This window comes from Temnothorax nylanderi, unplaced genomic scaffold (genome assembly GCF_030848795.1).
Source record: "Temnothorax nylanderi isolate EJ_2023f unplaced genomic scaffold, tnyl_v1.0 TNYL_tig0021_pilon, whole genome shotgun sequence".
Taxonomy (NCBI): Eukaryota; Metazoa; Arthropoda; class Insecta; order Hymenoptera; family Formicidae; genus Temnothorax; species Temnothorax nylanderi.
This window is the reverse complement of record NW_027249083.1, coordinates 1,951,436-1,978,605: the sequence shown is the minus strand read 5'-3', so window position 1 is coordinate 1,978,605 and position 27,170 is coordinate 1,951,436. Positions and strand designations below refer to the sequence as shown.

The following is a 27,170-nucleotide window of genomic DNA, read 5'->3' as shown; positions in this document are numbered from 1 at the left end:
ATTGAATTGGTCGATAGTAAAATTAAGTGAGAAAGAGAGCGAAAGACAGAAAACAATGACAAGAATATTATCAATATGCAACCCCTGTTGAGCTGGCCCCCCCACTTTGCAGAAATTAAAAAACCAATAGCGCAAAATTACAAGCTATTTATGAGCTTTCATATCCCGCAGATTAACAATTTTGAGCTCGTCACACTGAGCAGGAATTTAATATTTTTTGTGGGGGGCCGAGTCAACGTTGACTCAGCCCCCCTACTACTTAAAAATAGAGATATTGAATCGTTCTTTGCGGCAGAATTAGGAGCTATTTATGAGCTTTCGAAGTGATATAGTTTCGATTTTTGAGCTCATCCCCTTAACCCCCAAACAACCCTTTAATTGATTCAACTCAAGAGAAAAATGTTGAGAAAAATTAAAATATATTGTATCGCGGATATAATTCGTATAGCGTATAAATTCTAAGAATAAACTCTTAAAATACGCGCATTTCGATTATTGAGCTACAACCCCTTCGCAAGAAAACCACCCCATCTTCCCGACTTAAGAGAGAACTGTACTTAAAATGAATAAAATTAATTATTTTGCGACTAAATATCGTTTACTAATTTATGAGCTCGCAAAATGCATGCATTTCGATTATTGAGCTACAACCCGTTCGCAAGAAACCACCCCATCTTCTCGGCTTAAGAGAGAACTGTACTTAAAATGAATAAAATTAATTATTTTGCGACTAAATATCTTTTACTAATTTATGAGCTCGCAAAATACATGCATTTCGATTATTGAGCTGCAACCCCTTCGCAAGAAAACCACCCCATCTTCCCGGCTTAAGAGAGAACTGTACTTAAAATGAATAAAATTAATTATTTTGCGACTAAATATCGTTTACTAATTTATGGGCTCGCAAAATGCATGCATTTCGATTATTGAGCTACAACCCCTTCGCAAGAAAACCACCCCATCTTCTCGGCTTAAGAGAACTGTATTTAAAATGAATAAAATTAATTATTTTGCGACTAAATATCGTTTACTAATTTATGAGCTCGCAAAATACATGCATTTAAAAAATTAATGCAATTAATTTAATTTTTTTAAATTTATGGTTTACACGATGTAAACAAATTATTGTATACTTTGGGCTATTAAAGAATTAATTTGGATAAAATGTAAATTAATATTCTATAAGTATAACTTATAATTTGTTCATATAGCAGGAATATAAAATATTCCTACAAAAGATCTCTTATCATTTTTTCATAAATTCAACCGTTCAAAAGATATTCAAAGTTAAAGTTTGATAAATTTTATAAAACTTATTTTTGCTTCTTATGAATTTTGTATCATATCGACTATCAAAAATTATGAAATAATCGATACATATTTTTGTAGAAAATTTAACGATCTACAAAAAAGGTCTCTTATATTTTTTTCATAAATATAACCATTTAGACGATATTAAGGTTTAAAGTTCAAAGTGTAAATATATATATATATATATATAGTATATATATATATATTATTAATTATATGTATATTATTTATCTTTGAAAAAACATGTGTGCAATAAATAATATTGTATTATAAATTATACTTAAATATAATATAAATTAATATTATAAATAATATTATAAACATTAATATTATATATACAAACAGTGGATCATTTCAAGTATTACTAATTGTTATCTCTGAAAAAATATATATAAAAAAATTTTTACATAAAAATTATAGTTTAGTTGTTAAGGAGAAAAAACGGGATGTTAGAAAGATGAACTTTAGAGATATAAAGTAAAGAATCAAAGATTTTTTAAATTTAAATATTTTAAATGCAAATAGTTTTATTTAACACACATGTTTTCTCAGAGATAAACTTGAAATATTTTAATTGCTCCTCCTAAAATATACATCTTTTTTGTTTTTATAGATGACGTTTTTATTTAAAGTTTGGTCTGCTAATAGACAACAAAAAGCGTCACTCATACTTAATGAATCTGAGAATATGTTATCTCAGCTCATTACAAAAAGTAATACCAAACTCGGCATTATTGGTTGTACTCTCGTCATGGAAAAGGATGGTACAGTTGTAAACGATGATGATGTTTTAAAATTTTGTTCTCGCGAAACATTTATATTATTACAACAAGGAGAATCTTGGTTATCGCCCAATGAAACAGAAATACATAGTATGGTTCTTAATTTGGAAGACAATCCGTCCTTAATTACGACTATAAGTGAATGTACCTCCGACTCTTCATTTGCATCTACTTCGAGAGATACTTCATCGCCAATAAATCCATTAAATACTACAATTCAAGCACATGATGAAGAAATGTGGACAAATTTTAATGTACCTTGGGGCGCCTTGGAGTCTTCAGTACTCAAAGAATTGGAAACAGGAAATCGTAGCAAACACGTAATAAACAATGTTGTTAATCGCACGATTTCGGAAATGAGAAATTTAAGTCAATTTATTCCGTCTAAAGCCTTTAAAATAATAGCTAAGAAGATTATCAATAAATACCCTCAAACTTTCAAAGATATGGATGAAAATGGTGAAAGTTTCGGAGATGGGACTTATACGTTATATTTAAAACTTCGCGATAGAAATAGTTATCTTAATAGACCACACATGAAGAGATGCTTAAGTCAAACGTTGAATATACCATTGAAGAAACAAAGGAAAGTTTTATCAGCCAAAGCTGGATGCAGCAATTGGCAACCGGAGCAATATGTTGAATCAGAAACCGAAGAAACGATTGAAGACAAAGTTCAATTTTTACGTCGAGTTGCTCTACAGGGTTCTCCAACAATCAATATCGAAAAAGATAAAATTTCTTCATATCTAGAAATAACATATCCTGCTCAGAGATTGTTCCTGAATAATGTTCATAAACCGCCAACAATTCAAGATGTAAAATCTTTATGGCCAATACTTTTGCGAAAGGAATACATGTTCTGGCATTACCAAAAATTAATGGGCCATTCTATAAGTATTTTAGAAGAAAACATGTTTAAAAAAGAAGGAAAAATATTATCTTATGGGCGTATTAAGAAATACAAAGATATTATGGATTCAACTGATTCAGTACAATTGAAAGCAACAAAGATAATCATGAGACATTTTAAAGAAGATTTTAGCGTACTTTTTAAAGTATATCCTGTAAGCTATTTAGATTAAATTTATTTGTATTAAGAGAATGCTGAAATCGACGTTTTTCGAAATTTTAAAAATATTAATAACGTAGACAATTGTCACTAACCAATTGTGTTATACTTGTCGTATTTCATATGTACATATATATTATATGTTATATATATGTACTTTTAACCTTCAATATTCTCTTAAATCATACAGACATAACTTTTAAAACTTTAACTAAAATTTATCTATTTCCTAGGAAGGTACACTTTTGGAAGATTTAAGTGCGCCTATTTCTGCACCATGCATTGTTATTTTAGGTATGTTTTTTATTTTATAACTATTCTACATTGAAGATTTATAATTTATAAACGTTTATTTCATAATTATTCAACATTAAAAGTTTCTCTAATTTTTACGTTTTCATGACTTTGTTACAGATGATACGACATGTTCTACATTTTATTTATTTATAGAGCAATCACAGATTGAAAGGACACACAGCTTTTATGAAGCATTAGAAATGCTAATATCTTCTTATTTCATTTTTAATATGGAATATCCAACAAGTTGCGCATGTACTCTAGAATTCCTACAAAAATATTTGTTAAATATTCATCCCTCCTATGGATCAAAATCTCTTAAGGCATCAACCAAGCGGAAGGTACTTTCACTTTTCAATAAACTAAGAGACATTGAAGATGTAGATCTAAAATAACGGAACGTCGGATTCATTCGGAACGTCGGATAAGTTACTTTTGTTACTTTCATTATTATTAAAATTATTTCTTATTAAAGTTATTTGACTATATTATAATAATATTGTTCGCGATATCGCGATATTATATATTATATACGAGATACAATTTATCAATAGATATATATCTACAATAAAGAGGCAAAATTATATTGTACATTTATTTATATATAATGTTATATCTCATGTCTTTTTATGCATATGAAATTTTATGCCTCTTTATTATAGATATATAATATATATCTACTGATAATATATATATATTTTTTTTTATTTTTGTACATCATGTACACAGAATAATTTTATAACAATAGTACAATCATATTTGTACTATTGTATAAAAACCAACTTTTTTTTCGATTTATGCGTTGTGCATAAATATTTATATAAATTACAATATAAACACGCAAAAATACAAGTTCTTAATTAAAACAGGTTATACGTTATAAAACAAAATTAAAATTGATAACCTAATTCTTTTATTAACTCTCATATTAATTACATATATATATAATAAAGCGAATCATTTAAAGTTTATATTTTTAGTTTCTACATTGTATTTTATATGACTGACTTAAATACTTTGCGATATCTGTAATAAGTATTATTTTTATGTAACACAAAATTGTAATAAACTTTATTTTGTTTTTGGTCCAAATCATTGGCTACTGTTATTACAAGTACGGCTACATATGTCTACGTATATGTTTGCACTATTAAATTTGCACCTTTCCAATCAGTAGATCATATTTTTAAACTTTTTTAAAATATATATATATTTAATAAATATATATTTATTAAATATTTTAAAAATGTTTAAAGAATATTGCTGATTGGGTTACTTAAATAAATGTAAGATACATGCTTATTATTATCACAATGCTTATATCATCACATTACATAGCATAAAACAAAGATAAATTATTTTTGCATCTATTTTATTTAATTAAAAAAATAATTGTTTAAATTCTAGACGAAAAAATTCTTATAATAAAATTATAAACTGTCGGTTATATATAAAACGATAATTATTATTTTTAATTTTATTTGTTTTAGTTAAATATTAATTGAATATTAATTAAATATTTGTGTACAAAAATGAAATTAATACGAAATTAATACAATTAACTAATTAAAAACTTTATTATAATTAATAATCATTGTTTTACAGAAGTAATGATAATTTTCTTAGAAACATTTTATCGTCTTAAATTTAAACAATTCTTTATCTAATTGAATACAAAATCTATTGAGACCAGTAACTTATATTTGTTTAATATTATGTATATCATTTTAAGGTTTAATATTATGTATATAATTTTAAGGTTTAATATTATGTATATCATTTTAAGGTTTACATGTTAATAATGTTAATATTTTCAAAATAAAAATATGTTTTTGGCATAAGATAGACCGAGGCGAATCGAATCATAGGGCGAATCGGATCAAAGTAAGAATTGAGATTGTATTTTTGTTACATTCATTAATATATCTAACTATGTAAAATACAAATAATAATTATTTGTATTCTACATGGTTAGATATATTGATGAATGTAACAAATATGATCTCAACTCTTACTTTGATCCGATTCGCCCTGTGATCCGATTCGTCTCGGTCTATCCTAGATTGTGAATTTTATACTTCAAAACCGCAATATTAAAAATACGTAAAACAATATTACAAAACGTATTAGTAAATTTATAGTCTCTAAATTTTAAATTTTATGTTAGAATTTATTTAAATACAAGTATATAGGTAAGTATTAATACATAAACATTTCTGTACATTTATCTACTTTTGTAAATCTAATATTTTAATTTAGAATATTACAAATAAAAGAAATATTATTACATAAACGTTTTGTAAATTTACCTTTAACTTTAAATTTACATACGCGATTATTTTAATTACTGTTCAAGAAAATAAATTTACTTACAAGCAGGAATTTTACTTATATAAGTAAATTTACACCTATAATAGTAGGTCTCAAAATTACTCATTCTAATAGTCGTAATTTTACACGAAAATTTTTTACAGTGTAGAGCCGTTTGGCTCGGGACAACGAATTCTCGACCGTCGAGATTGTCTTAGCGCACCGTACATTTTATTTAAGTCGTTATGAATAAAGACCCGATTTTGAAGTATTCAAATATTTGATGTACGTCATAGCCAAAGAAATAAATAACAAATAAGGAAAAAATTGATTGTGCGGGTTTGCCACGAAATAAATTGTTGAGAGAAAAACATGTTAGTTTAATGTTGTAGTTAATGTACCGTATGATACATAATACGGTATAATACAAGCATCGACAGTTAGATACTAGAATCGGAGAAAAAGAATGGGATAAGGTAGTTGGAGTTATTCCAATAGGGATGTTCATTGTTTGGGTTATTGCACCGACGAGTAAATGCCTCTATGTTACTCAATATGCTTTATGTTGCATTTATCATCTTTATCGCCATTCTCCACGTAAAATTTTCAATTCACCGAAGTTATCATCGTAGTCGCGTTTTTTTATCAAATCGTTGTCGAGTCGGATGTATTCTTATTTCATAGCGGGAAGCAATTTCAGCTAGTAAAATAGCGCCGGAGTGGTAGTATAATCCTCGTGAGACATTATCAATGTGAAATAAAATGCAACGAAGTAATAGAAAATATTATAAAACTAAGCGAACATATATATCTTTCTTTCTCTCACACGAAAAAATTTCTGCTCGATATTTCTGTTCGTAATAAATAAAGCGAATTTATTTGGCAACGTGCAGAAAATTCTGATTTTTATTTATCAATCAATAAATAATCCTCTAGTTTATTTTTGTCGGTATAATTAAATTGGATCATCATTTGTCGATTACCGGATTATGTCATCTCGGCTTGAAGTCATCTCGCGAAGTTTTCATACCACGTTGCGTGGTTTGTATCTCAATGATAATACGTCTTATCACGATGCGCCAGTTATATTGACTCCTACTGTGATCCACCTACTCTAATACTATTATCCGGTTGTAATAAAAACCGCGTTAAATAACTTTGTCGTGTATAGTTTATTGCGTTCTCAATTCAAGCATCACTCAAATTCGTCGCCATAAACAAGCTTTTCGGTACTTTTAACAAACTCTTACGCTAAAACAAATCTGAAGGAGTAGATCGGCGTGAGCGACTTTACCTTATGTTGTTGTAAAGAGGATCTCTGCGTTTGGTCGTAATTGCCGTATTGATAGTTACGATAGGAGGAGCCGATCGTCGATTGGTTTCCCATCAGGGATCCTCGAGGCAAGCCCAGCCCGAACATATCCGAGATCGCGCTGTCGCCTGTGGGAAAGAGAGTGATTAGCACCCTTGATTACTTCAATCGCGTGAAATAAATGTGGAAACAAAGACAATCTGAACTTGTGTTCGAACCGATCATTTTTTGCGAGCAAATTGTCAATCAATAAATAATTCCATAATTTATTTTTGCCCGTATAATTAAATTGGATCATTATTTGTCGGCTACCGGATTACGTTATCTCGACTTGGAATCATCTCGTGGGGTCTTCATACCACATTGTTTCGTATCTCAATGACAATGAGATACAAGGATCAAGAGCCAGGAAGGCTCCGAAGATCCCTTGGAGTTAAGACCTTTCAAAAACGATCTCTAGGTTTCTAAAAGAATCGTCGAGGTCCCCGACAATTTTACTTCATCATCGACAAATCGTTAGCTCCCATTGACCCGGTTCAAATAAAAACTCGCGAGAAGCGGGGCAAAGAGCACCGCCGTCTTACCGTCGGTACTGGCGTTCTTGTCCGATTGGAAGGATGAGGAGACGTCCTGCGAGAAAGTCGGGAGGTGCGACGGCGACGGAGGTGTCGGTAAGTCGAGCAGCAGATTGTTGATCGACTGCAACTGGTGCAGCCTCTCGCGTTCCTGTTCGCGCTTATTGCCGCGCTCCCGCTCGCAGGTCTGGCTCAGCTTGCGCAGCAGCAACTTGCTGCGCTCCCGGCTCTGCGTCGCATCCTGGTGGTGCAGCGGATCCTGATGATGAACAGATCCTCGCTCGAATCTGACGTCCGTCTCGTCGACCTCGTCGCTCACCAGTGAGATGTCCGACTGCGAAAATCGAAAATCGACGTTCACTAGTCGGTCACTGCCCCGCGTGTCCCGAATACCAATTCCAGATAATATTCCCGTTTCGATATTCCGGAGAGAGGGATTCTGATTCCTCCGCCCGATTCGGAGCGCATATTTCTTAACGCGTTAAATTATTAAAAATATATATATAACAAAGAGTCTGCGATCAGTTTCAAGTAATCAAATCTGCGAAAGAAGAATCGGAGGACGGATTGAGCTACTTTTTCCTAATACTTTTATCGTTCAAGTGGTAAAAGCGATATATACGTGGCTGCAGAGCCGAGTACGCGATTGGAAACTGGACGCGCGCAAAGCTGATTTCCCAGAGAAAGTATAATTTCGTCGTATAAGTTCGACGCGCGACAAATCGAAGGGAAGCGCAATCGTACTTCACACGGCCAAAAGTTTGGATTCCTATAGAAACGCGCAATTATCGAAAGTCCCTCGCTCGTCGCTTTCCGGAGCGATCGGACCACCGTTTGGAACTCATAAAAACTACCGGCTCCCCATAAACTCTCGGGTTCCCGGCTTTCAGCTGGATGGAGCAGATATCCCGAATTACACGCGATTGACGTACAAGCGATTCAATATATTGGGAACGGGCACACGGCCAATATGGCGGCCATAAGCCGGCTCATATACACGTGGAACATATGTGTGCTCACAAGCCCACATATTGTTTTTCGTGTATATGAGCCGGCTTGTGGCCGCCATATTGGCCGTGTGCCCGTTCCCAATAGGTCTAGCAGCCTAGTTTATAAACAGAAGACTCTCCGGGTGTCTCGAATATATACATTTAGATCGGAATATCGGAACATCGCGGTGTTCTCGGTATCGCGCCCCAGCTCGCTCGCTTTCGCGAGATCTTCGCGATCGTTAAGATTAAGGGTGGAAGAGACCGGCCCTCGCTTTACCTACCGGAAATGAGACGTGCCTCGCAGATCTTTCTCTGGCGTGCGAAACGTACGAGCACTACGAGCGACGCCGGCGGACTACGCGGCGCGTCGAAAACAGAGCTTCCCCCTGAAGGACGCCGCGCTCCCAGCGCGCAGCGCGCGGTGCGGCGGCACGCGACGCGTTTGTGGAATTCGCGAAAAAAAGCAAAAATTCTTCTTTAGAGGGGGGGTGGGGGGTGGGGGAGGCGCCCGGAAAATACATTCCGCAGCTTTTCTCGGAATTTCGGCTTTCACCCGAGTAACCGTCGACGGTCGATCAATCCCTTTGCGTCGTCGTCGCGTCCTCGCCGCGTCGCCCGCGCACGGAATCGCGAGGAATCTGCTCTCGTCCGGGATATTACGCCGTTCTGCGTTCACGATTAACGAGTATACCTACTTTCGCAATTGTAGCTCAGGTCGATCGCTGCGAGGTGGGCAAATAACGGAATACGGAATGTGTAATTTATAGTCGAGGGAGAAAGGGAGGAAGAAAAAGAGGGAGAGAGAAAGAGAATTATAAATATAAGAAATTATTTTTTAATTAAATTACAATCGTAGAGTAGTTTCTCGTTGATCGGAAATATTCCCTAACCGCTTGGGGCGTGCGTTTACAGTTATTCAAATTCTCCACCTTCTGCCGAAGTAATTGAGCTTTCCAATTTCTGACGATACGAATATTGCGAAACGAATATTACGCGGGTCTCTCCCTTTCTTAAAATGATGGGAGATTCGAGGTGCTTCGAAAGCGGGCTGTTTGCTGCTTCATTCATCGAGGTCGGCGATAACGATACACGGGCGAGACAACTCGACACGGAGATTTATCCGACGCGCTCAGATAATCCGCCTAATTCCCGATGATCGGAATTTCGCGGAATTCGGCCGAGGCGGTATCGCAATCCGGGGCACGTGTTTACCATCAAAAGCCGCGCGAGATCGCCGGGGAATGAAGTTGAGGATTGAGGATCGACCGACCACGATCGACCCGGATTCTCGTCGCGCGGCCGCGCGGCCCCCCTCGGGATTCGGAATCGCGCCCTCCCTCGCGTCCCGTAGACCGTCGGCCCGGGTCGCTGCGGTCGGCCGTCGGCGAGGGGATCCGAGTCTTCCACGGAGCCGGACTCTCAGATGGCGCGTTACGGATATACGCTCGGACGGAGGAATTTTCGCGTGTACCAATCGGCTCTGGCACTGGCATGTCTCGCCGTGTTTATTTACGTTTTCGCGCGACGCGGGACATTCCTTCGCGACGTGTATATCGGCCACATCCGGCCGTGGCGCGACCGATCGAGTTAGCGAAACGGAACATTCCGGGCGCATTGAGGATTGAGCGCCCGGAATCGCCGAGACACGGAAAGAAACAATTCCAAATTCCAAAATGTCGCGACTTTGTCTCAAAATTTTCCCCTCCCTCTCCTCTCCATCTTCAGATCAGCGTGCTTTCTCGTACACGTAGTTGTGTAATACCGTAATATATTAATATTCGCGTGCTTTCACGCGCGATGTAAAGAGCGGACGGATCTAACTGGAATCACGAGGTGCAGCGCGACTCTCGAGTCCTCGGAGTCACCGCGGCGTTAATCCAGACTCCGGACGGATTAATCGCGATCCCGCGTCCTCCTCCCCCCCCCCCCCCCGCGACAATCCCTCGAGAGCCCCGAACGGGCGAGACGAAACTTACCGGTTGCATCAGCGTGGGCATGTCCGTGGACTGCGGAGAGCGTCCCGTCGCGAGGAAGCCTCGAGGATGCGCGATGTTCAGGAGTCACCTCGATGCGGCTCGCTCCCGCACGGTCTCGAGAGACACGAGCGAGTGGGAACTGGGAGCCGACTCGATCCCGATTCCCGTCCCGCGTCCGCCACTAACAACGTGTGATTAAGCGGTAAACTTCACGCGCTCCGCGAGAAGTAACGCGCGAGTGCCGAGTGCCGTGCCGACTGGTGCCGACTACTGACGACGGCGGCGGCGGCGAGGGCGAGGGGGTGGTTTCTCGAGATCGCGCGGTGGGAGATTTTAACGAGCCGCGCGAATTCTCGCTGTCCTCGACCGCGGACCGCCGTTTCCCTCGATAAATGAGAGTATTGAGAATCTTGGTCTCCGTTCGCCGACTTATTGCCGATGACACGACGCACGGCGGAAACGGAACGCCCCCTCTTCCACATACTGCTGATACTGCACACTGCACCACCCATGGGCCACGGCCCACCCCGCCGCGAGTTCAACTTAAGCCTAGAGCACACGATTGTTTTTATTGGTTCTTACAATCATAAGAGCCAATCAGGACGCGTAGCACAGGCGCGAGCAAGCAATCCAGCAGGTAAAAAAGCATCGTGTGCTCTAGGCTTTAAAGATCTCCGCCGGCCCCCCGTTCCTTCCCTCCTCTCTCCCTCGTCCACTCTACCGCTTCTCCAACTCTGTTTTCTAATTTTATTTTCTCTCATATCGTTTTTTCCTATTTTCTTCGTTTTTATTTATTTATTTATTAATCTCTTAGGGCCAAATTCACCAACATCGGTTAACTGTAACCTTCGGTTAAACTCACTTTTAAACAAAGCTACAGTTAGGTGAAAAAAAAATCACCATTATTTTTATCGCGATTGAAAAGAAGTTTGCAAGCTAATTATATTCTATATGTGCGGTCGAAGAATCTAACATTTCAACTTCGGAACTATCGCCGTTCGAATAGTTAACGACTAGTACGTCTCGCGTTTGCTGCTCCAGCTTTCCGGACGTACTGGCTTCTCCTTTGCCGGAATTATCTCCCCAGCTTCCAGAGAACAGATTCACTCTTAATTTATCGATATTTTAACCACTCGTGTTGCTGCTACCCACGTTGCTGGAATTCTCCACAGACAGTCCAACTTCGCTATCCTCGGACAATCTGACTTCACTTTCCTCAGATTTATATTTCGGTATTTCCGTAGGTGCATCTGAAAAATTTGCAAATTTCACGATTTTAGCATAAATTTTAGCGTGTAATGAAATATAATTTTAAATAAATTTTCTGGAGTATAATGCGTAAAAATTAAATCGATCACTACAAAAGGGACAGTTAAATTATCATTTCGCAAATATTCAGGAGTATTAATTAGTTTTTCCTGACGAAATATTGTACCGAATTTAAAAATAAATTTTCTATGCACACAACTGATAGTTTTTCCCTCTTTTAATATTACTCTTTCTGTAATACCAATTCAATTGTATACGTATCAGGATATGGGGGTGCCTCATCACAATCAGTTGCTCCATAACGTAACCCAATATGGTCGCGGTAAATGTGTCGTCCCTCCTTAGACCGAGCGCCCTGTGGAAAGCATCCACTGCCTCCTGGATGTTCCCCATTAGCGCATGAATAAATTCGATCGACGAGTAAGTCGATGGGTTCAGGGGATCTAAGACTAGCGCCTGTTGATGGCATTCTAGTGCCTCGTCGTATTTTTTCATTTTGCTACAAGTATGGCCGATTATTCAATAGCGCCTCCCACTTACCAGGTAGAATCACGTTCCTTAGGTCGCCTTGAATGCTTTTCATAGCTTCCTTAAATAATCATTCTGCATTTTTGTAACTGTATCAGGAATAATTCTCAGTGATAATTTATTGGTAAATAGAGCGAACAGAGATTTGTAATCTTTGTATTTCAAATATAAATAAAGCAGGAGAAAACTTAATACCGAGATAATACTTACTCTAAATTATAAAAACATATAACGCCCATTTCGTGTATCACGAAGGGATCGTTCGGTGCTATTCCTTAAGCTTGTTGAAAGAACTTGTCAGCCAGTTTTAGATTATTCGTCAAACCGCACTCTAATCCGATATATGTATAAAAGTGGAAGATGGCAACCTTTCATTACTTGCGACGCTTTAAAATAAGCAGCCATAGCTTGATCGTGTTCATTTTCAACCGCAAAGGAATGTCCGTATGCTAACCAAGCGGGACCAAACAATCTGTCCAGTGCGGTAGCTTTTGCCAAGTACCTTCTTGCTTGATCACTTTTGCCTACAGTACAACGGAAATATGTATTATTGAGTAATTTTAAACATTTTCTTTTAATTTACAAATCTAATCTCATGAAATATTTTGAATTTAATATCTTTCAATTAATATATATCTAATCTTGTTTAGTCTAAAAAATATTGATTAAACAATAAACACTTACCTATAGTATAATAATAGCATCCAACTGCAAACCGTGCTAAGGCCATTTCCGGGTATAAATTGACCAATCTGTGCGCCAGATAAAACAGAGCTAAGAAATAAAGTTTCACTATTAACGAGTTCTCGTATTGTTCATTTATTGCGACAGAATGTAAACTTACCGTTGGTTTTTTTAAGCTCAACTAAACAGGCAATGTGCACCGGAAGACAGGAATTGTGGTACGGATCTTTTTTCAAGATTCTAAGATAAGAAATATTACGTTACATTTTGTTACGAGATACGGAATGAGAAACAACATTTCGATAGATACCTACTTCTCTGTAAGCGAGAAACAGTGATGATAATCTCAGTTGTAATATAATCTCTCAGCTTTTGCGACTTCCATGTCCAAATTGTCCGCTAATCTGTCGGCGACGCAAATCCCCATTACGCTACATGTAATTAACGACTCTGTTTCGCGCGCGCGCGCGCGTGTTCGGTTCTTGATATTTCTTTAATTTACTATCGTACAACAGTCGCAAGAGTTCCGCTTCGCCTTTCGTACATTGTTCGGTGAATGGTAAGGATTCCAACGGCAACAGTTCTCGCTCTAAGTTAACAATTACATATTTAATAAATATTTAAGAAAATTATACCATATTTGACAGAATTAATATACCTTCGGAAGCTGAAAGCATCTGATTTTGCACCAAGGCTTCAAATGCTTCGTATGAATAAACGTCGCACTGTAAGGCTTGCTTATAGCACTCGGTTGCCACTGCTCTATTATCCATAGCTTCATATACTCTTCTTTTCACGTATAATATTCAGCTCTGAACCTGTAAAAATATTGTATGTTAATTCTTTTAAATTCTAACATAGCAATATAACTATATAGTGATTAGGATGATACAATACAAATTTCACGTATGACATTGTTATAAATACACATATATATGTATAGATATAAATGTACTCATACGTTTTTTGGAGCATCCTGAAAAATGTCGGTGCATTCAGCGAAGGTGATACCTGCTTGCGTTATGTTTGTGCATATTTCGGATTCATTAATTACTTGAAAAAAGTGCATCGTTATATTCTTTTGCTTCCAGCAGGCACCTCACAGTTAGGTAATGGCACATTACATCGCTCTGTATCAATAAATTATTATTTAATTCATCACAAATTGGATGTAAAGACCAACGTATCGCGAAACGAGAAAAAGCGTCTGTGTATCGTATAGGGAAGATGAGAGGTTATTAAAATTACCTTCTCTAATCCATATCTCTTTATAAGATGCGCAGCACGATGATACTGCTTCAATTGCGCCAGAGTGCACACATCCTTTGGGTCCTCATTGCTCAGTGAGACCACTTTGTTAGCCCAGAACAAGGCGGCACTGTACAGGTGCTGAAAGGTAAAGGTTACAACGGGTTTTAAGGTTGCGATGGCAGGTACGGCGATTTTACCCTGAAGATGCTCACCAGGTCAATGTATGATTTCACTAGTTTTCTACAATTTTCCAGGTCAATAATCTTCTCGTCCAGCAAGCTGTGCATACTGTTATTATCAGTATCACGATGTGACATGTTTAACTCTAATTTTGTACGTAGGTTAAGATAGGTTAGAATTAATCCTTAAAGTCCGTGTCACACTACGTATCGCGGACGCGGATTCGGATTGGGATTACGGATCGCGGATCGGATTCAGGCTGCGGTCCACTTGACGTTACAAATGCTTCGAAGCATTCCTCTTCTCTTTTCTTTCAATGAAGAAAGAAGGAGAAGAAGAACGCTCCAAAGCATTTGTAGCGTCAAGTGGACCGCAACCTCAGCCAATCACAGATGAGCCGCTCGTCTACGATTGGCTAGATTACGATCCGCGATCCGCAATCTCAATCCGATCCGCGTCCGCGATACGTAGTGTGACACGGGCTTAAGCCCATTCTACAATAGCCGTAAAAGTATGTTTTAAGACGTAAGCAGTAAAAATTGACCAACTACAGTCGATCATTCTTGGATTGTAAAAATCCCATTAGTCAATAGCTTACTGCTTACGTCTTAACGCATACTTTACGGCTATTGTAGAATGGGCTTTAGAGCGATCCAGGCGATCACACGATTGTCACGATTCATTTTGGTCCCACGAAAAAGGCCGGGATGGCCTCTCTCAAGCTTATCTCTGACGTGAGTATCATATATGTAGCGTTCGACGTGATTGATGAGTCTTTTTAAGGATTCTAACAATAAGATAATTCAATTGATTTGCTTTACTGAACGCGGTTTATATAAATAATTAATCGTAACAAATATGGGTGGAATAATATAAAGTTTATGGACATACTGCGTGATATTATATCATACAACAGCGCAACATTTATATTTAATATATTAAAAAGAGATAATTGTATTTATTTTTATTCTTATGTTATCTCTATAGTCGCGTTGAAGAGCTATACAGAATTTACAAATTAATATTAACTCTTCTTTTTTTGCTATAACCTGTTTTTTTATAAGAGCGTATAAAAAATATTTTGATATATATATGTCGTTTCTGTACATCATTATACATAATCGTATTCAATAGCTAATTCCTTTCTATGACTGAAATAATGGTACTAATAGTAAAACGAATGACAGCACGCATATATATACGTTGGTTATCTATTTATTTATAAAATACATGCTTCCAAGATATAGTACAATAAATTATCTGTATAATAATTATGCGAGACAATGACTAAGTTTCGAGAAATGATTAAAAAAGACGCAAATGTAAAATTTTTAAAGGACGATAGACAAAACATTCACGTACAATAAATCTTTCCAAATGAATCTTGTATGATAAATATAAACAGTTTGCGCGTCACGAATAAGCATCTTTTCGGGACAATACCGAAAAAATGATCGAAGCGAAAATTGGTTTTTATTGCAGAAAAGCGACGGCAGTGACTGCATTACAAATTAAACATTTTATATATTTTTTTTCCCTCGATATCTGCATACAAAGAAGAGCTACGTTAAATCGAACCAGACACGTATCGACGATTGAAATCCGATGAAATAACGAGACGCAATCGTAATCGAAGATAAGAGACAAAATGCAAGTACTTAACATGTAATTCGGGTTGAAAGGATATAACGTCGTACCCATCTATCCTAACATTTAACAATCAACATCCAAACGATTACTCCTTTACGCGCTCTTCCTCGAGTGGAAGCATACCATCTTTGTTAACAGAACACATATATTACATATTGGCCATGTAGCTTTTTTTTACAACGAGACGTAGTACGGCGTCGTTGATCGTGACTCGCACAATTTCGATATCGCTACCAAGGAAGGTTGCTTCCACCTGGGCATCGGCGAGCCGTTAAAGCTATGAGATACGTAGTCTTACCACAAGTATATACATATACTTGATTTACACTGAAAATATATGAATATCTCTTGCCTGTTGCTTTTTATAATCTGTTTTAAAATCCTTCATATTTTAACATCATATAATAATTTCTCTGTAACTTTGTTGTGTTTAATACACGATGCTTGAGAAACCGCGCGTGATACATTTTTGCAGCACATTACCATGACACATATATTTGTCGTAAAATAAGCGCTTATTGCGCAATAACTTTGAATAAACAAGGATGCGTTCAGAATCAACATGACAATTCTATATAATAGATACTAATAAATAATAATCTTATCTAATATTATTCTACTTTAAAATACTCAATTGGTTATTTCAGGAACTCAAAAAATAGATGATGAATTCAATATTGTAGATAATTTTTTTGTGTCAACGTAATTCTCTTAAGAAAATTTTTTACTTTTATTTCTAGCAATACAAAAGTCGGAAAAACATCTGTATAATCCGAATATAAATTTAATTAAAAATTCGATTTTATAATTTTATACGACAATGTAAATGTATCTCTGGTGCCTTATATATATTATTTATAATTTTATATACAATCATAACATTCATAACATTCTGTACGCGCGCTGTTTCCCATACTTCGCGTAATACAGTTAGGCGCTATTCTTTTAAGTTCTCGTTTATTTTCCCCGTTATGAATATATAATCTATGATTGGACCATCTGTCAGCTAGTACGCGTACAACCCGACCATTATCTCTTTCATTTTCTATCTAATAATTCTTCTTAAATATAACTCTCGACTTCGCGAACAACGGATAGCTACCTCCTCGCTTTGGTACTTCCGCCGTTTGCGTTTTACGTCACTTTCACAGATCAATTTCAATGTTGTATTTTCTCTGTCCAGCAGCTATAATGTCTAAAATAGATACCACCGAAAATACCCTCGGTGAGGACTCAACTATCTACAGAGAGAAGAGATAGATTTTGATAGATATAGATTCTTGAATTCTATTCGAGTATAGCATTTTTCTACGTTAAGAGAGTCAAGATAGTACTCGTGGGGCTTTATAGCCTTGTAGCTGAACTAGCTACATATAGATAGTATCCACGTGATAGAGTCGATCAAAGAGATGTTTTATTCTTTCATTTTTTCCGATTTTTTGCTCGTTGTAAGTCGCGTGACACAAATTTTAAGAGCAATGCAACCAAAAGTCTGCTAATTACATACGTAATAATCGCGTTTAGTTATGCAGAACTTTTGAATTATGATAGATAGTTGCGAGAAATAGCTTGATTTTGTGCAAATGTCGATTTGCGTACACACATTGAATTTCGTTCATTTATCTTGTTTTTCGAATTTTTTTTACATTAGATATATCAGAAACATGCAGCAGTACATGAAGAAGTACTTATAAATAATTTTTTAGCGATCAGAAACGTGCTGAGGTTTTTCTCAAGTTTAATTTATTGGACGCAACTTGTAATTCGTCGTTTATGAAAGTTTATGTGATTAATATACGGTTAATGTCGGTAAATATTGATTTAATATCAGTTTTCAAAATATATTTCAATCTCTGTCAGAAACTAACAATAAGATGACGAAAGGGGTTTATGTGTTAATTCCTATTCTTAGTTATAAAACGACATATGAAGTAATTCATGTTATTATAAGAGAATGTAATGGAAGATATAATAAAAGTAACATTGCTTTTTTTTTTATTAAAAAACCGGAAACGCTATGTGCACACGTTTATCTTGACGAAATAAAGGAAAATAGCGTATTGTATATTTATGATTTATATAAACCATCTATGAGATAGTACAATAGCAATCTAGAATCTCAATTATCAAGATAGAATAGAAATATCCATGATTTTCACATCAGAATTGTGTTGAGAACTAATAACAATTTTATGTTTTATAAAATCAAATTAAGGAAAGCGCCATTATGTTAATTTTATGTTTTAATAACTAGATTGAGCATAAATAATTCTCGTCCCTACTTTTAAACAGTTGCCAATTATGTATTTAAAATATAATAGTTGGATTTCAGGCAGCCATTTCAAGTATATCCTGAAAAAAATGAGGAAATATTACCCTAATATTATATCTTCAATACAAACGATATTATTATTATTATATACTTTTGTCTCTGATCGCATTATAATAAAATTTTTTATTGTCCAATAATATAAAACTATTGATATCATACTAAATAAAGCAGCACGATTATAGCTTATAGTTTAGCATAATAATTATGATGTTAAAAAAGAAGCTAACGTTGTTTTAAATTATTTAGCACTGTATTACTTTCTTCTGTTTGTGTAACATATAAAATATAACTAAAAATTGACAATCGTTGATTTAAGATAATACAATACAAAAAGGATACATTATATCATTGTCAATCTCGTTTTCTCACTGTTCATGTAAAATAACTTGTAACAAAATTTAAATTAAAGCCAAACTTTCACATATTACGTTGCTAAAACCGTGATCGAACTTACGTTACTTTATGAAATTTCCTGTAGATAACTCGATGTTTGCGAAAGAAGGTAACATGCAGTTTGGCAGCGTACAATAGAGATTGAATGATATAAATTCAACAAGAAGTGTGTGTGTGTGTGTGTGTGTGTGTGTATAAAAGCTATAGAGAAGTATACCGAATTATATGTTCTTAGAGGACATATGAGCATAAATAAAAGGAAAGTATGCGCGGATGTGTAGTTGAGATAATATGAATTAAGCATATGGCGTGACATTACGTAATGAGAGCTTACATCCTGAATAAGTGCTATAACTCTGTCTTCTTGTTAAAAAATTACTATTTCGTGTGCTTTTCTTCTATATCTTGCGAAACTTAATAATATTCCAGGTATCGTCAGTCTAGTCTCGCTAACTCTTAAAAAACAATAACATTATTCTAAAACTAATGGCGTCGCATAAAAAAGCCCATAACATATTTAGATTTAGCTTATTTCCGATTAATCATCGTGGGGTAAGAGTACTCATTTTCTTCCTTTCTCGCATCTAAAACTAGTATCCGATCGAATTCGAAAGTATCTAAACGACACAGTTACCCCGTTTCTGTCTTTTATACACTTATTTACGTAACTTCAAAGACATGCGGTAGTGATCGAGTGATATGAGACAACATTCGATGTTTATCTCAATTTATATATAAGTCTTATGCTCTATATATAGATAGGCGCTGCTAAAAATCGAAGAAATCTTTACGCCTGTAATTCTTGTCGTGCGCGATCTATCTTTTTTTGTCGTTTCTATCATTTCTTTACTGACTTTGTTATTCGTATCCTTCTACTATCTCTCCACGTTCGACATATTGATACACTGCGTGAATTGGAGTTGCGTCAGTTTAGTTGTTAGAAGACGTTAGTCGTCGCATCCCAATATTCTCTAAATCGAAGAAATATCCAAATAGCGATTCGCGATTCGCTATCTCGAGTATTTTACAAGAAACGCACATAATGAAAGGATACTTGAAACTCGTATAAATCTAAATAAATATAAGCCTCATTTCGCTGCTTCCCAATCTAAGGTCGATGATTTCGATCAGACTTGCTGGTCTCGATGCATCGGAGTTTTGTTTATTTTTACTCGTCTCCATTCCTCCTTATTTATTTATAGTTATCCAGAAGTAGGCAGTGATGGAAAATGATTAAATATACTTCGCTCAAGTAAATCCTCTTCGCCCATCGCGGAAGCCTTGGTCCAGTCTCCACGACTCGTGTTGATTAATTATAATAAAATGTTTCGCATATATTCGGCAATGGATCATTCTATATAATGCCAGATCGATAAAGAGAGGCCTCCTTCCTCTGTCTTCGAATATTTCTTCCAGTTTTTGTCCCTCAACTAATCCAATTCACTTCTCTCTCTCTTTAGCAGCACACAGTCTTTACAATCTAGAATCTTACAACGATAATACGCTTACCTGTCACAAAAATAAATATTTTGATATCGCTTACCATCTACATGCTTACGCACTAGAAACAACAAATCCCGCTTGACATATCCAGCTGTACGACGGGATTCACGATAAACTTTGTATGTCTCAATCGTGAGTTGACGCTCATCCTCGCATTTAACTTTGTTTTTTATGTTACAGTTCTATATGCACGCGGAACTCGCACGCTGTTGTTAAAAACATACGTAGGGCTACGAGTATATTCACGTGAATGTACAATACAAATACATTACAGTCGTCTGAGAATGCAACTGAATACATGCTGTGTTTTTATCGTCTCAGCACATAGGTATAGCTCAAACATAAAGCACAACCTTCAACCACTTTTAATAATTGTGTCATTTACCTAAGGGGTGCGTTCAACGAACACATAAGCAAAAGAATATTAACGTTAAACTCTATTAATATTTAGTACTATATTATTTAATATATTTTACATAGACGTTTGTCTATAAAAAATGTATATAAAGACTAATTAATATCAATTAAAAAATTTTTATTGAAAAAGTTTGTAATTAAAATAAAATAGTGCGAGTAACGTCGTGCATATATAAGTTTTAAAAATACATTCTTAATCTTTCGCTTACAGTTTACAATAATACAATATCCATTCGATACAAAGATCCGCTTCTAATTCTCGTTTATTCGCTAACCACTTACACTAACGCTAAAGTTTTATGAAATCCACTTGCCGACACTTGACTATTGGGAGGGTTTATTACACACATTCTTTTCGTAGCAGATATCATGTTTGCATACGATATCATTTTCTAAGCAAGTTTCAAGCAAAATACAAAAAAATTATTTTATCGTCCTAACATACTCGTTACTTGCTTCCAATCTGCTGTCGCATATATTTTCTCACTTGCAGATTCCGACATCTAATCCTATAAACATCCTATCTCAGGGATGAGGGAGGCAGCACATTAATTCAATCAAATATTCGCTTAGTTGTCGTTCCTATCACAAAACCACTTTTGTAATTCTTTGGTGGTAGGGTTTTGGTACATCTAAGTCACAAATCTCTGAAACAGCCCATTTATTTATACTTTTCTTATACTCTTTTTCGTAATACTCTTTTCTTGCATATCTAGAAATTCCGCTGAGTAGATTTTGTTGAGCTAATACGCGCAAAGTGACGCAATGTCGTCTCTCGAAACAATCAATTCTGAAAAATCGCATATCAGTCGCTCCAGGACGACGAGACACATTTTGAGGAATTTCTTTCCTCATCTCTGGTCCAAGGAGTTAAGGTACAATATTGAGCGATTTATTTCCTAATCGAGTGATCCCTTCAAGTCCATGGTATGTATCGCGGACGCGGTGAGTGTCAGAAAGCAGTGTCTAGAGCAGCCATGCTGGTTGAGATATCCGGATCTGCTCGACATGCCTCCAAAAACTCGGATAGCGTCACTACGCCGTCTCTGTTGCCATCCATTTTCTGAAATAAAATTAATTAATGAAATTAAATGATTCTATCAACTAGACATTAAGAAATAGGCTTGTGTATCTAAATTAACGAAACATTGTATAATATGTGTCATAATATAATAAAAACACCTTCTGTTGTTTACATAAAGTAGCTTAAGTAAAATTAATATAAATTATAATATTAACGTTTTCAATATAACAAATTATAATGTATTAATAAAAATTACAACATCACAATTTGCATTGTATTGCTGTCACTATAGTGTCAGCTACAAATTGGCTTAACACTTAATGAACGTCATAACGTAACTGTGATGAAACATTGTGTCAAAAAGTTAGTATTATGTAAAATGTTATAACGGTATTATGTGTAAACTTTCTATAGAAGGGTACGAAAATCCGCTTTATGAATCTCTCTTTGTTTGGCATCACAGTTGGTCACGGATATCCGGAGCCTCATATCTCGCAACTCTAACATGATTGACTGAACTATGAATGAACAGAATTACTATAAAGCTTAAACTCAGAAAAAAAAACATCACGTTGACCTAGATTGAAAAACCACCGCTGACGTATATCCTAAGACGATATACGACAACGAAAAAGCACGTAGACGTCCTCTCACACTTCCGCGTTTCTACGATGGTATGCCGATGTAAATGTATGCGTCACTTAAAGTAGAACTGATGTAAAACTGATCGACCACGGTCGCGCTAGAAGTCTGTTTCTACTGCGTCGTACGTTTCAACTATATATTTCAATATCGTTATTTTTGTGTAATGTGTAAAAGTAATTTATTACTTAAATATTATTTAATATTAATTCAATTCCATTCTTTCCACATCAAAATTATTAAAAATTCATAATTTATTAAAGAAAACTGTTACAGTTTATTCTTTCCCACGCACAATAAATCGTTGATAATTATACCAATAAATACAGTGTGATTAACAATGCGGTCTTCGCATATTTATTTAAATATATTCAACTAGACGTGTAGGCATTATCGAGGTATTAATTATTTGCAATTCGTGGCAATCTATCGAGTTAATTTACGGAACAAATACCACCGAAAGTCGAAGCTGGCATTTCAAGTCGTGTTGCCACGTGCATGTACGATCATTTAGGTTGCACGATGGTAAATTGGCCATTGGCAGGTGCAATTGGCAAAATTATTACTGCTCTCGCACTGCGAAACAGAAAGCTCGTATGCGTGGGTGAAACCTGTTGTCGTGTACTGTCAGATAGGATTAATTGGTATCACGACTTATTACAAGCTAAATCGTACCCTTGTACCATATTATAATCAGCAGTAATCACCGGAAATATGGAGAACACCAGGATTGTACGGAACCGACGGTATAATAGGATCTTATTATTCAATTTGGTATGTTAAAAAGATAAGCTTAAATTTTATCCTCAAGATCTTTCATTTTAAAAGACAATACTATTATCTCATGTCAAATAAGCTACTACAAATCCACTGAATAATATTTAAGAAACAGTTCTTCTGACAATTTTTGACGATTATAATTTTTTTCAGATTTTACTAACAAATATAATATTTAATAGTAATTAAGCTAGTAAATTTTTATATTTTATATTTTTCTTTTATCTTCTGTGTCCTGATCTCTATTTGCGAATGACGTAACATGGAAACGATTCAATCATAAAACCAAAAATTGGCAAGGTAGCCCATTTTTCTGTGATGAGAAGTGCTAGAGAGCTGGCTGCGCAGTTTCCAGAAACAATGGGACGAATTTAATCGTTATCTGGAGCGAACGGTGCTCGAATAAAGCTCGTTTTTAATTAGTGCTATGAATAACGCAGGTATTTCTGCGACGCTCATTACCTCTGCTTTCCTCGTGATTAATTAGTGTCAGTTTAATCGAAACAAATGTTTTTACAAAAAAATTAAGGGATTGACATTTTGTTATGCAAAGGGCAAGTGATAATATCCTTTCTAGAACATGTACGTATAGATATCATATAAATATACATATATAATTAGAAATTGATAAACAGATTTATATGCAGGAATTTGGAAGAATTTTGGTAACGACTAAAATATTTTTCTAATTAATTGTAAAATTAATTGATAAAGAGTATTATATAATTTTATAATTTATTATTAGTATTATATAGTATCATTTTTTAAAGCCTTGACAACATAAAATATTTTAAACAAATGAAAAAATGCATAAGTATGCAGTCGATCCAGATCTTTTAAACGATTGTGTATAATTAAGCTTGCTACATTTAAAGAAGTTATCTAAGAAGAATATTGATGGAAAAACACACAAAACCGCGAAGGACGGGAACTATTCTTTCACCGCTTTTCTACGAGCGCATTGAAAATCTTCGTAAGCGTTCAAAGCCATTGTGCTGCGGTTAGAAGTTTATAAAGTGTCCACCGGTCCATTTTTCATTCGTGGCTTGTATTCATGGCTTGGGGTTAGCTTTAATAATGCTTTATCGTTATCTTGAAAGAATCTCGTAAAGCTAGAAGAACAAAAACTTAGACATACCGTATGTTTTACTTATTATAAAGGAGGTTTATTTGACTTCGGGAACACTTCGTTAAAGCTTACTCATATAAAGAAGTATTTGTGACAAATATCTCTACATTATAGTTCACATAATTAACATCTCTATAATGCATTTAGGGAGAGGAGGAGGAGGAGAGAGAGAGAGAGAGAGAGAGAGAGAGAGAGAGAGAGAGAGAGAGAGAGAGAGAGAGAGAGAGAGAGAGAGGAGAGAGAGATAGAGAGAGAGAGAGAGAGAGAGAGAGAGAGATAGAGAGAGAGAGAGAGAGAGAGAGAGAGAGAGAGAGAGAGGAGAGAGAGAGGAGAGAGAGAGAGAGGGGAGAGAGAGAGAGAGAGGAGAGAGAGAGAGAGAGAGTGTAGATGAAAAGATAATAATGTTTAAATAAAGTAGATCCATATGAATTATATCCACAAATGATATATTTGCAATATGAGATTGCGTCACATCGATTGTTAATTAACTTTTAAAATCAATAAAAAAAAATGTTATGCAGGTACGGCTCTTCATTTCTTCATTCTCTTATTTATTTTCGAAACACGGATTGTGTAATTTCATTTATATACAAATCTCATTACCTTATTTGCTATTGGTTGAGTACTTCACTTTAACATCGCACATATAATGCCAAAATGAAACTTTTCCCATTTCGTACATTCTGCAGTTTCTTGTTTACGCGACGCAATTCCTTCTATTACGTCTCATCTTATTTATCATATTTATGTATTTTAATTTTATTTGTTACATTATATTTCTTTGTCGAATAAATATTTCTTTTTCTCTTTGCCGAAACAAACTTCAAAGTATCCGTATCGCTACCGTGAGATAGAAAGATGCTTGAAAAATCGTTTGACTGTTGAAGAAGTCTTGTCTTGCGCCGCATTCTTCAAGTTTTTAGCGAAAGTCCCGGGTCGATTTATCTACGTACACAAACGTTAATGTCCGGAAAAGGAAACCTAGAATGTCTGCAACGTACATCTAAGTTGCACGGTATTCCGTTTCTTCGTCTACAAAACGAACATTGTTACAAGCTGACTGCATATGTATTCGAAAAATGGTATATACGTCATACGTCATATATGTATATTGGTGTATCTTTATCGAGAAAATTCAATCCGTACATATTAACGAAGTTCACTTATATTTGCGCATTTATAATCGATTTCGATTATCACACGCGAGAATGTAACATAACAATTTTACCGTCGATATTCCCTGCACGCGTCGCAGAATGATGTGGCAATATGGCATTGCAAAAGGATCATTCATGTACCAGATGTTATTGATATTATGACAATAAAGTTTAACCGCAAGTAACATCTGTTCACAGAAATTTAGTAGTAGGTAGTTCAATGGCAGTTTCCAGTTTCACGGACGTTTCGATTTACGGTGAATTGTAGAATTGATTCCAAACTGACTAATAAATTACATCATGCGAATCAAAGGGTCTAACTACAGAATATTGGCAGGTATCCAGAAATAACATTTAATTGGATAGTGAACAGCGACCAATAGTTTCTATTACTATTATCGAATTGTTTCTGGCAGTTCAGCAACGACAAATAGATATGTCGATATTTAACAGAGATGTAACATAAGCAAATCTATCTTTTGATTTTCGAAAAATATCACAGTCAAGTAAAACGCATGTGTAAGTGCAAACAAATCTTCCTTTATATTGAAACACATTGATCTGTGAATAAGAATTTTGTGTGTTCTCCGCGTATGTTATCACCTCTTGATTTACACAGATTATAAATTACAAAACTTTTTAAAATATTTTTATTTAATCTGCTAATAGCGTTCAAAGAAGGAGATTAACTTTTCTATCTCCTTTTTGGAAGCTCGCCACGAAAGTGATTAAAACCTCCGAGTGTCATGTTTATTGCATAACGTACGTATGTCATAGCATGGAAGCTGCAAGTTAGATTGAGAAGGTAGCGTGGTTCCTTGAGAAAAGCCCCTGGGGCCTTTGAGGAACTGAGACCACAAGCAATTAGAATTTAAACTATCCGCGTATATATGTAAACGCAAGGTGCGCGTATATACTGTGGTTTCGAGTTGGAGCTTCATGTTGTAGTACTAATCCTATCTCTCTTATGTTGTCGCGACTGCCGCATACGCGACCACGAGTGTGCATACGCGTATCGGTGTGCATGCCTCAAAAGCAGCAACGTTAAACAAGGCGTTTACCCTTTCTGGTCGCGTCGCCTTTACCGTCGAATTTGCGTTTCCTTTCAACGACAACGGGAGCGTAGGAAGCACATCAATAGGTCTAACCCTAGCTATACAGAATCGAAGATGAGGATCTAGGGTCGTGACGTGCCAGCCGATAATAGTTACGAAACAAGCTTCCGCTCAGAAACTTCGTGTCTTCTACTAATATTATAGAATTGAATACTGTTTATGTAAAACAGCATTTGTTGACTAGGATCACAACGTCCGAGCGAAATAAGATTATCAACATACTTATTAACATTTTATTTCTTTAAAGTTTTATTTCTACGTCTAACACGTTTTTAGATATTTAATTTCTTTGCAATAGATAAAAAATAGATGTTCTATATGTTCTTTGAACTTTTTATATTGGTGGCATTTATCATGTATTTTACAGCACAATTGTTTTACGAAGGCGCGGATGCCTGTTTTGCGCGGTTCGATTGTCAACACAATCCTGTGCATCGTATCCTAAAAACGTTAACTCTTTGAACTTCATTTGTCATAGGATTGACGAAGCGT

General features: G+C 35.6%; 2 protein-coding genes and 1 pseudogene across 5 annotated transcripts in view; 1 reads left to right on the top strand and 2 right to left on the bottom strand.

The window, feature by feature from the left end:
• Nucleotides 1-27,170, top strand: part of LOC139769302 (uncharacterized) — a 132,998-nt gene that overhangs the window by 31,042 nt on the left and 74,786 nt on the right. The window contains exons 2-4 of one of the 2 annotated variants that reach the window (XM_071700245.1): nt 1,925-3,160; nt 3,399-3,459; nt 3,580-3,887. The exons of the other annotated variant lie outside the window; for it this stretch is intronic. Coding sequence (XP_071556346.1) covers nt 1,925-3,160; nt 3,399-3,459; nt 3,580-3,857 — 1,575 coding nt within the window. The 3' untranslated portion in view covers nt 3,858-3,887. Of the gene's footprint in view, nt 1-1,924; nt 3,161-3,398; nt 3,460-3,579; nt 3,888-27,170 lie in introns of those variants that run through there. 2 annotated transcript variants of the gene reach the window in all.
• LOC139769301 (cell division cycle protein 16 homolog) lies at nt 6,926-14,934 on the bottom strand (annotated as a pseudogene).
• LOC139769304 (A-type potassium channel modulatory protein KCNIP1) overlaps nt 15,739-27,170 on the bottom strand; it is a 340,210-nt gene continuing 328,778 nt past the window's right edge. For all 3 annotated transcript variants that reach the window (XM_071700248.1, XM_071700247.1, XM_071700246.1), the window contains one exon: nt 15,739-21,897. In XM_071700248.1, coding sequence (XP_071556349.1) covers nt 21,787-21,897 — 111 coding nt within the window. In that variant the 3' untranslated portion in view covers nt 15,739-21,786. The remainder of the gene's footprint in view (nt 21,898-27,170) is intronic.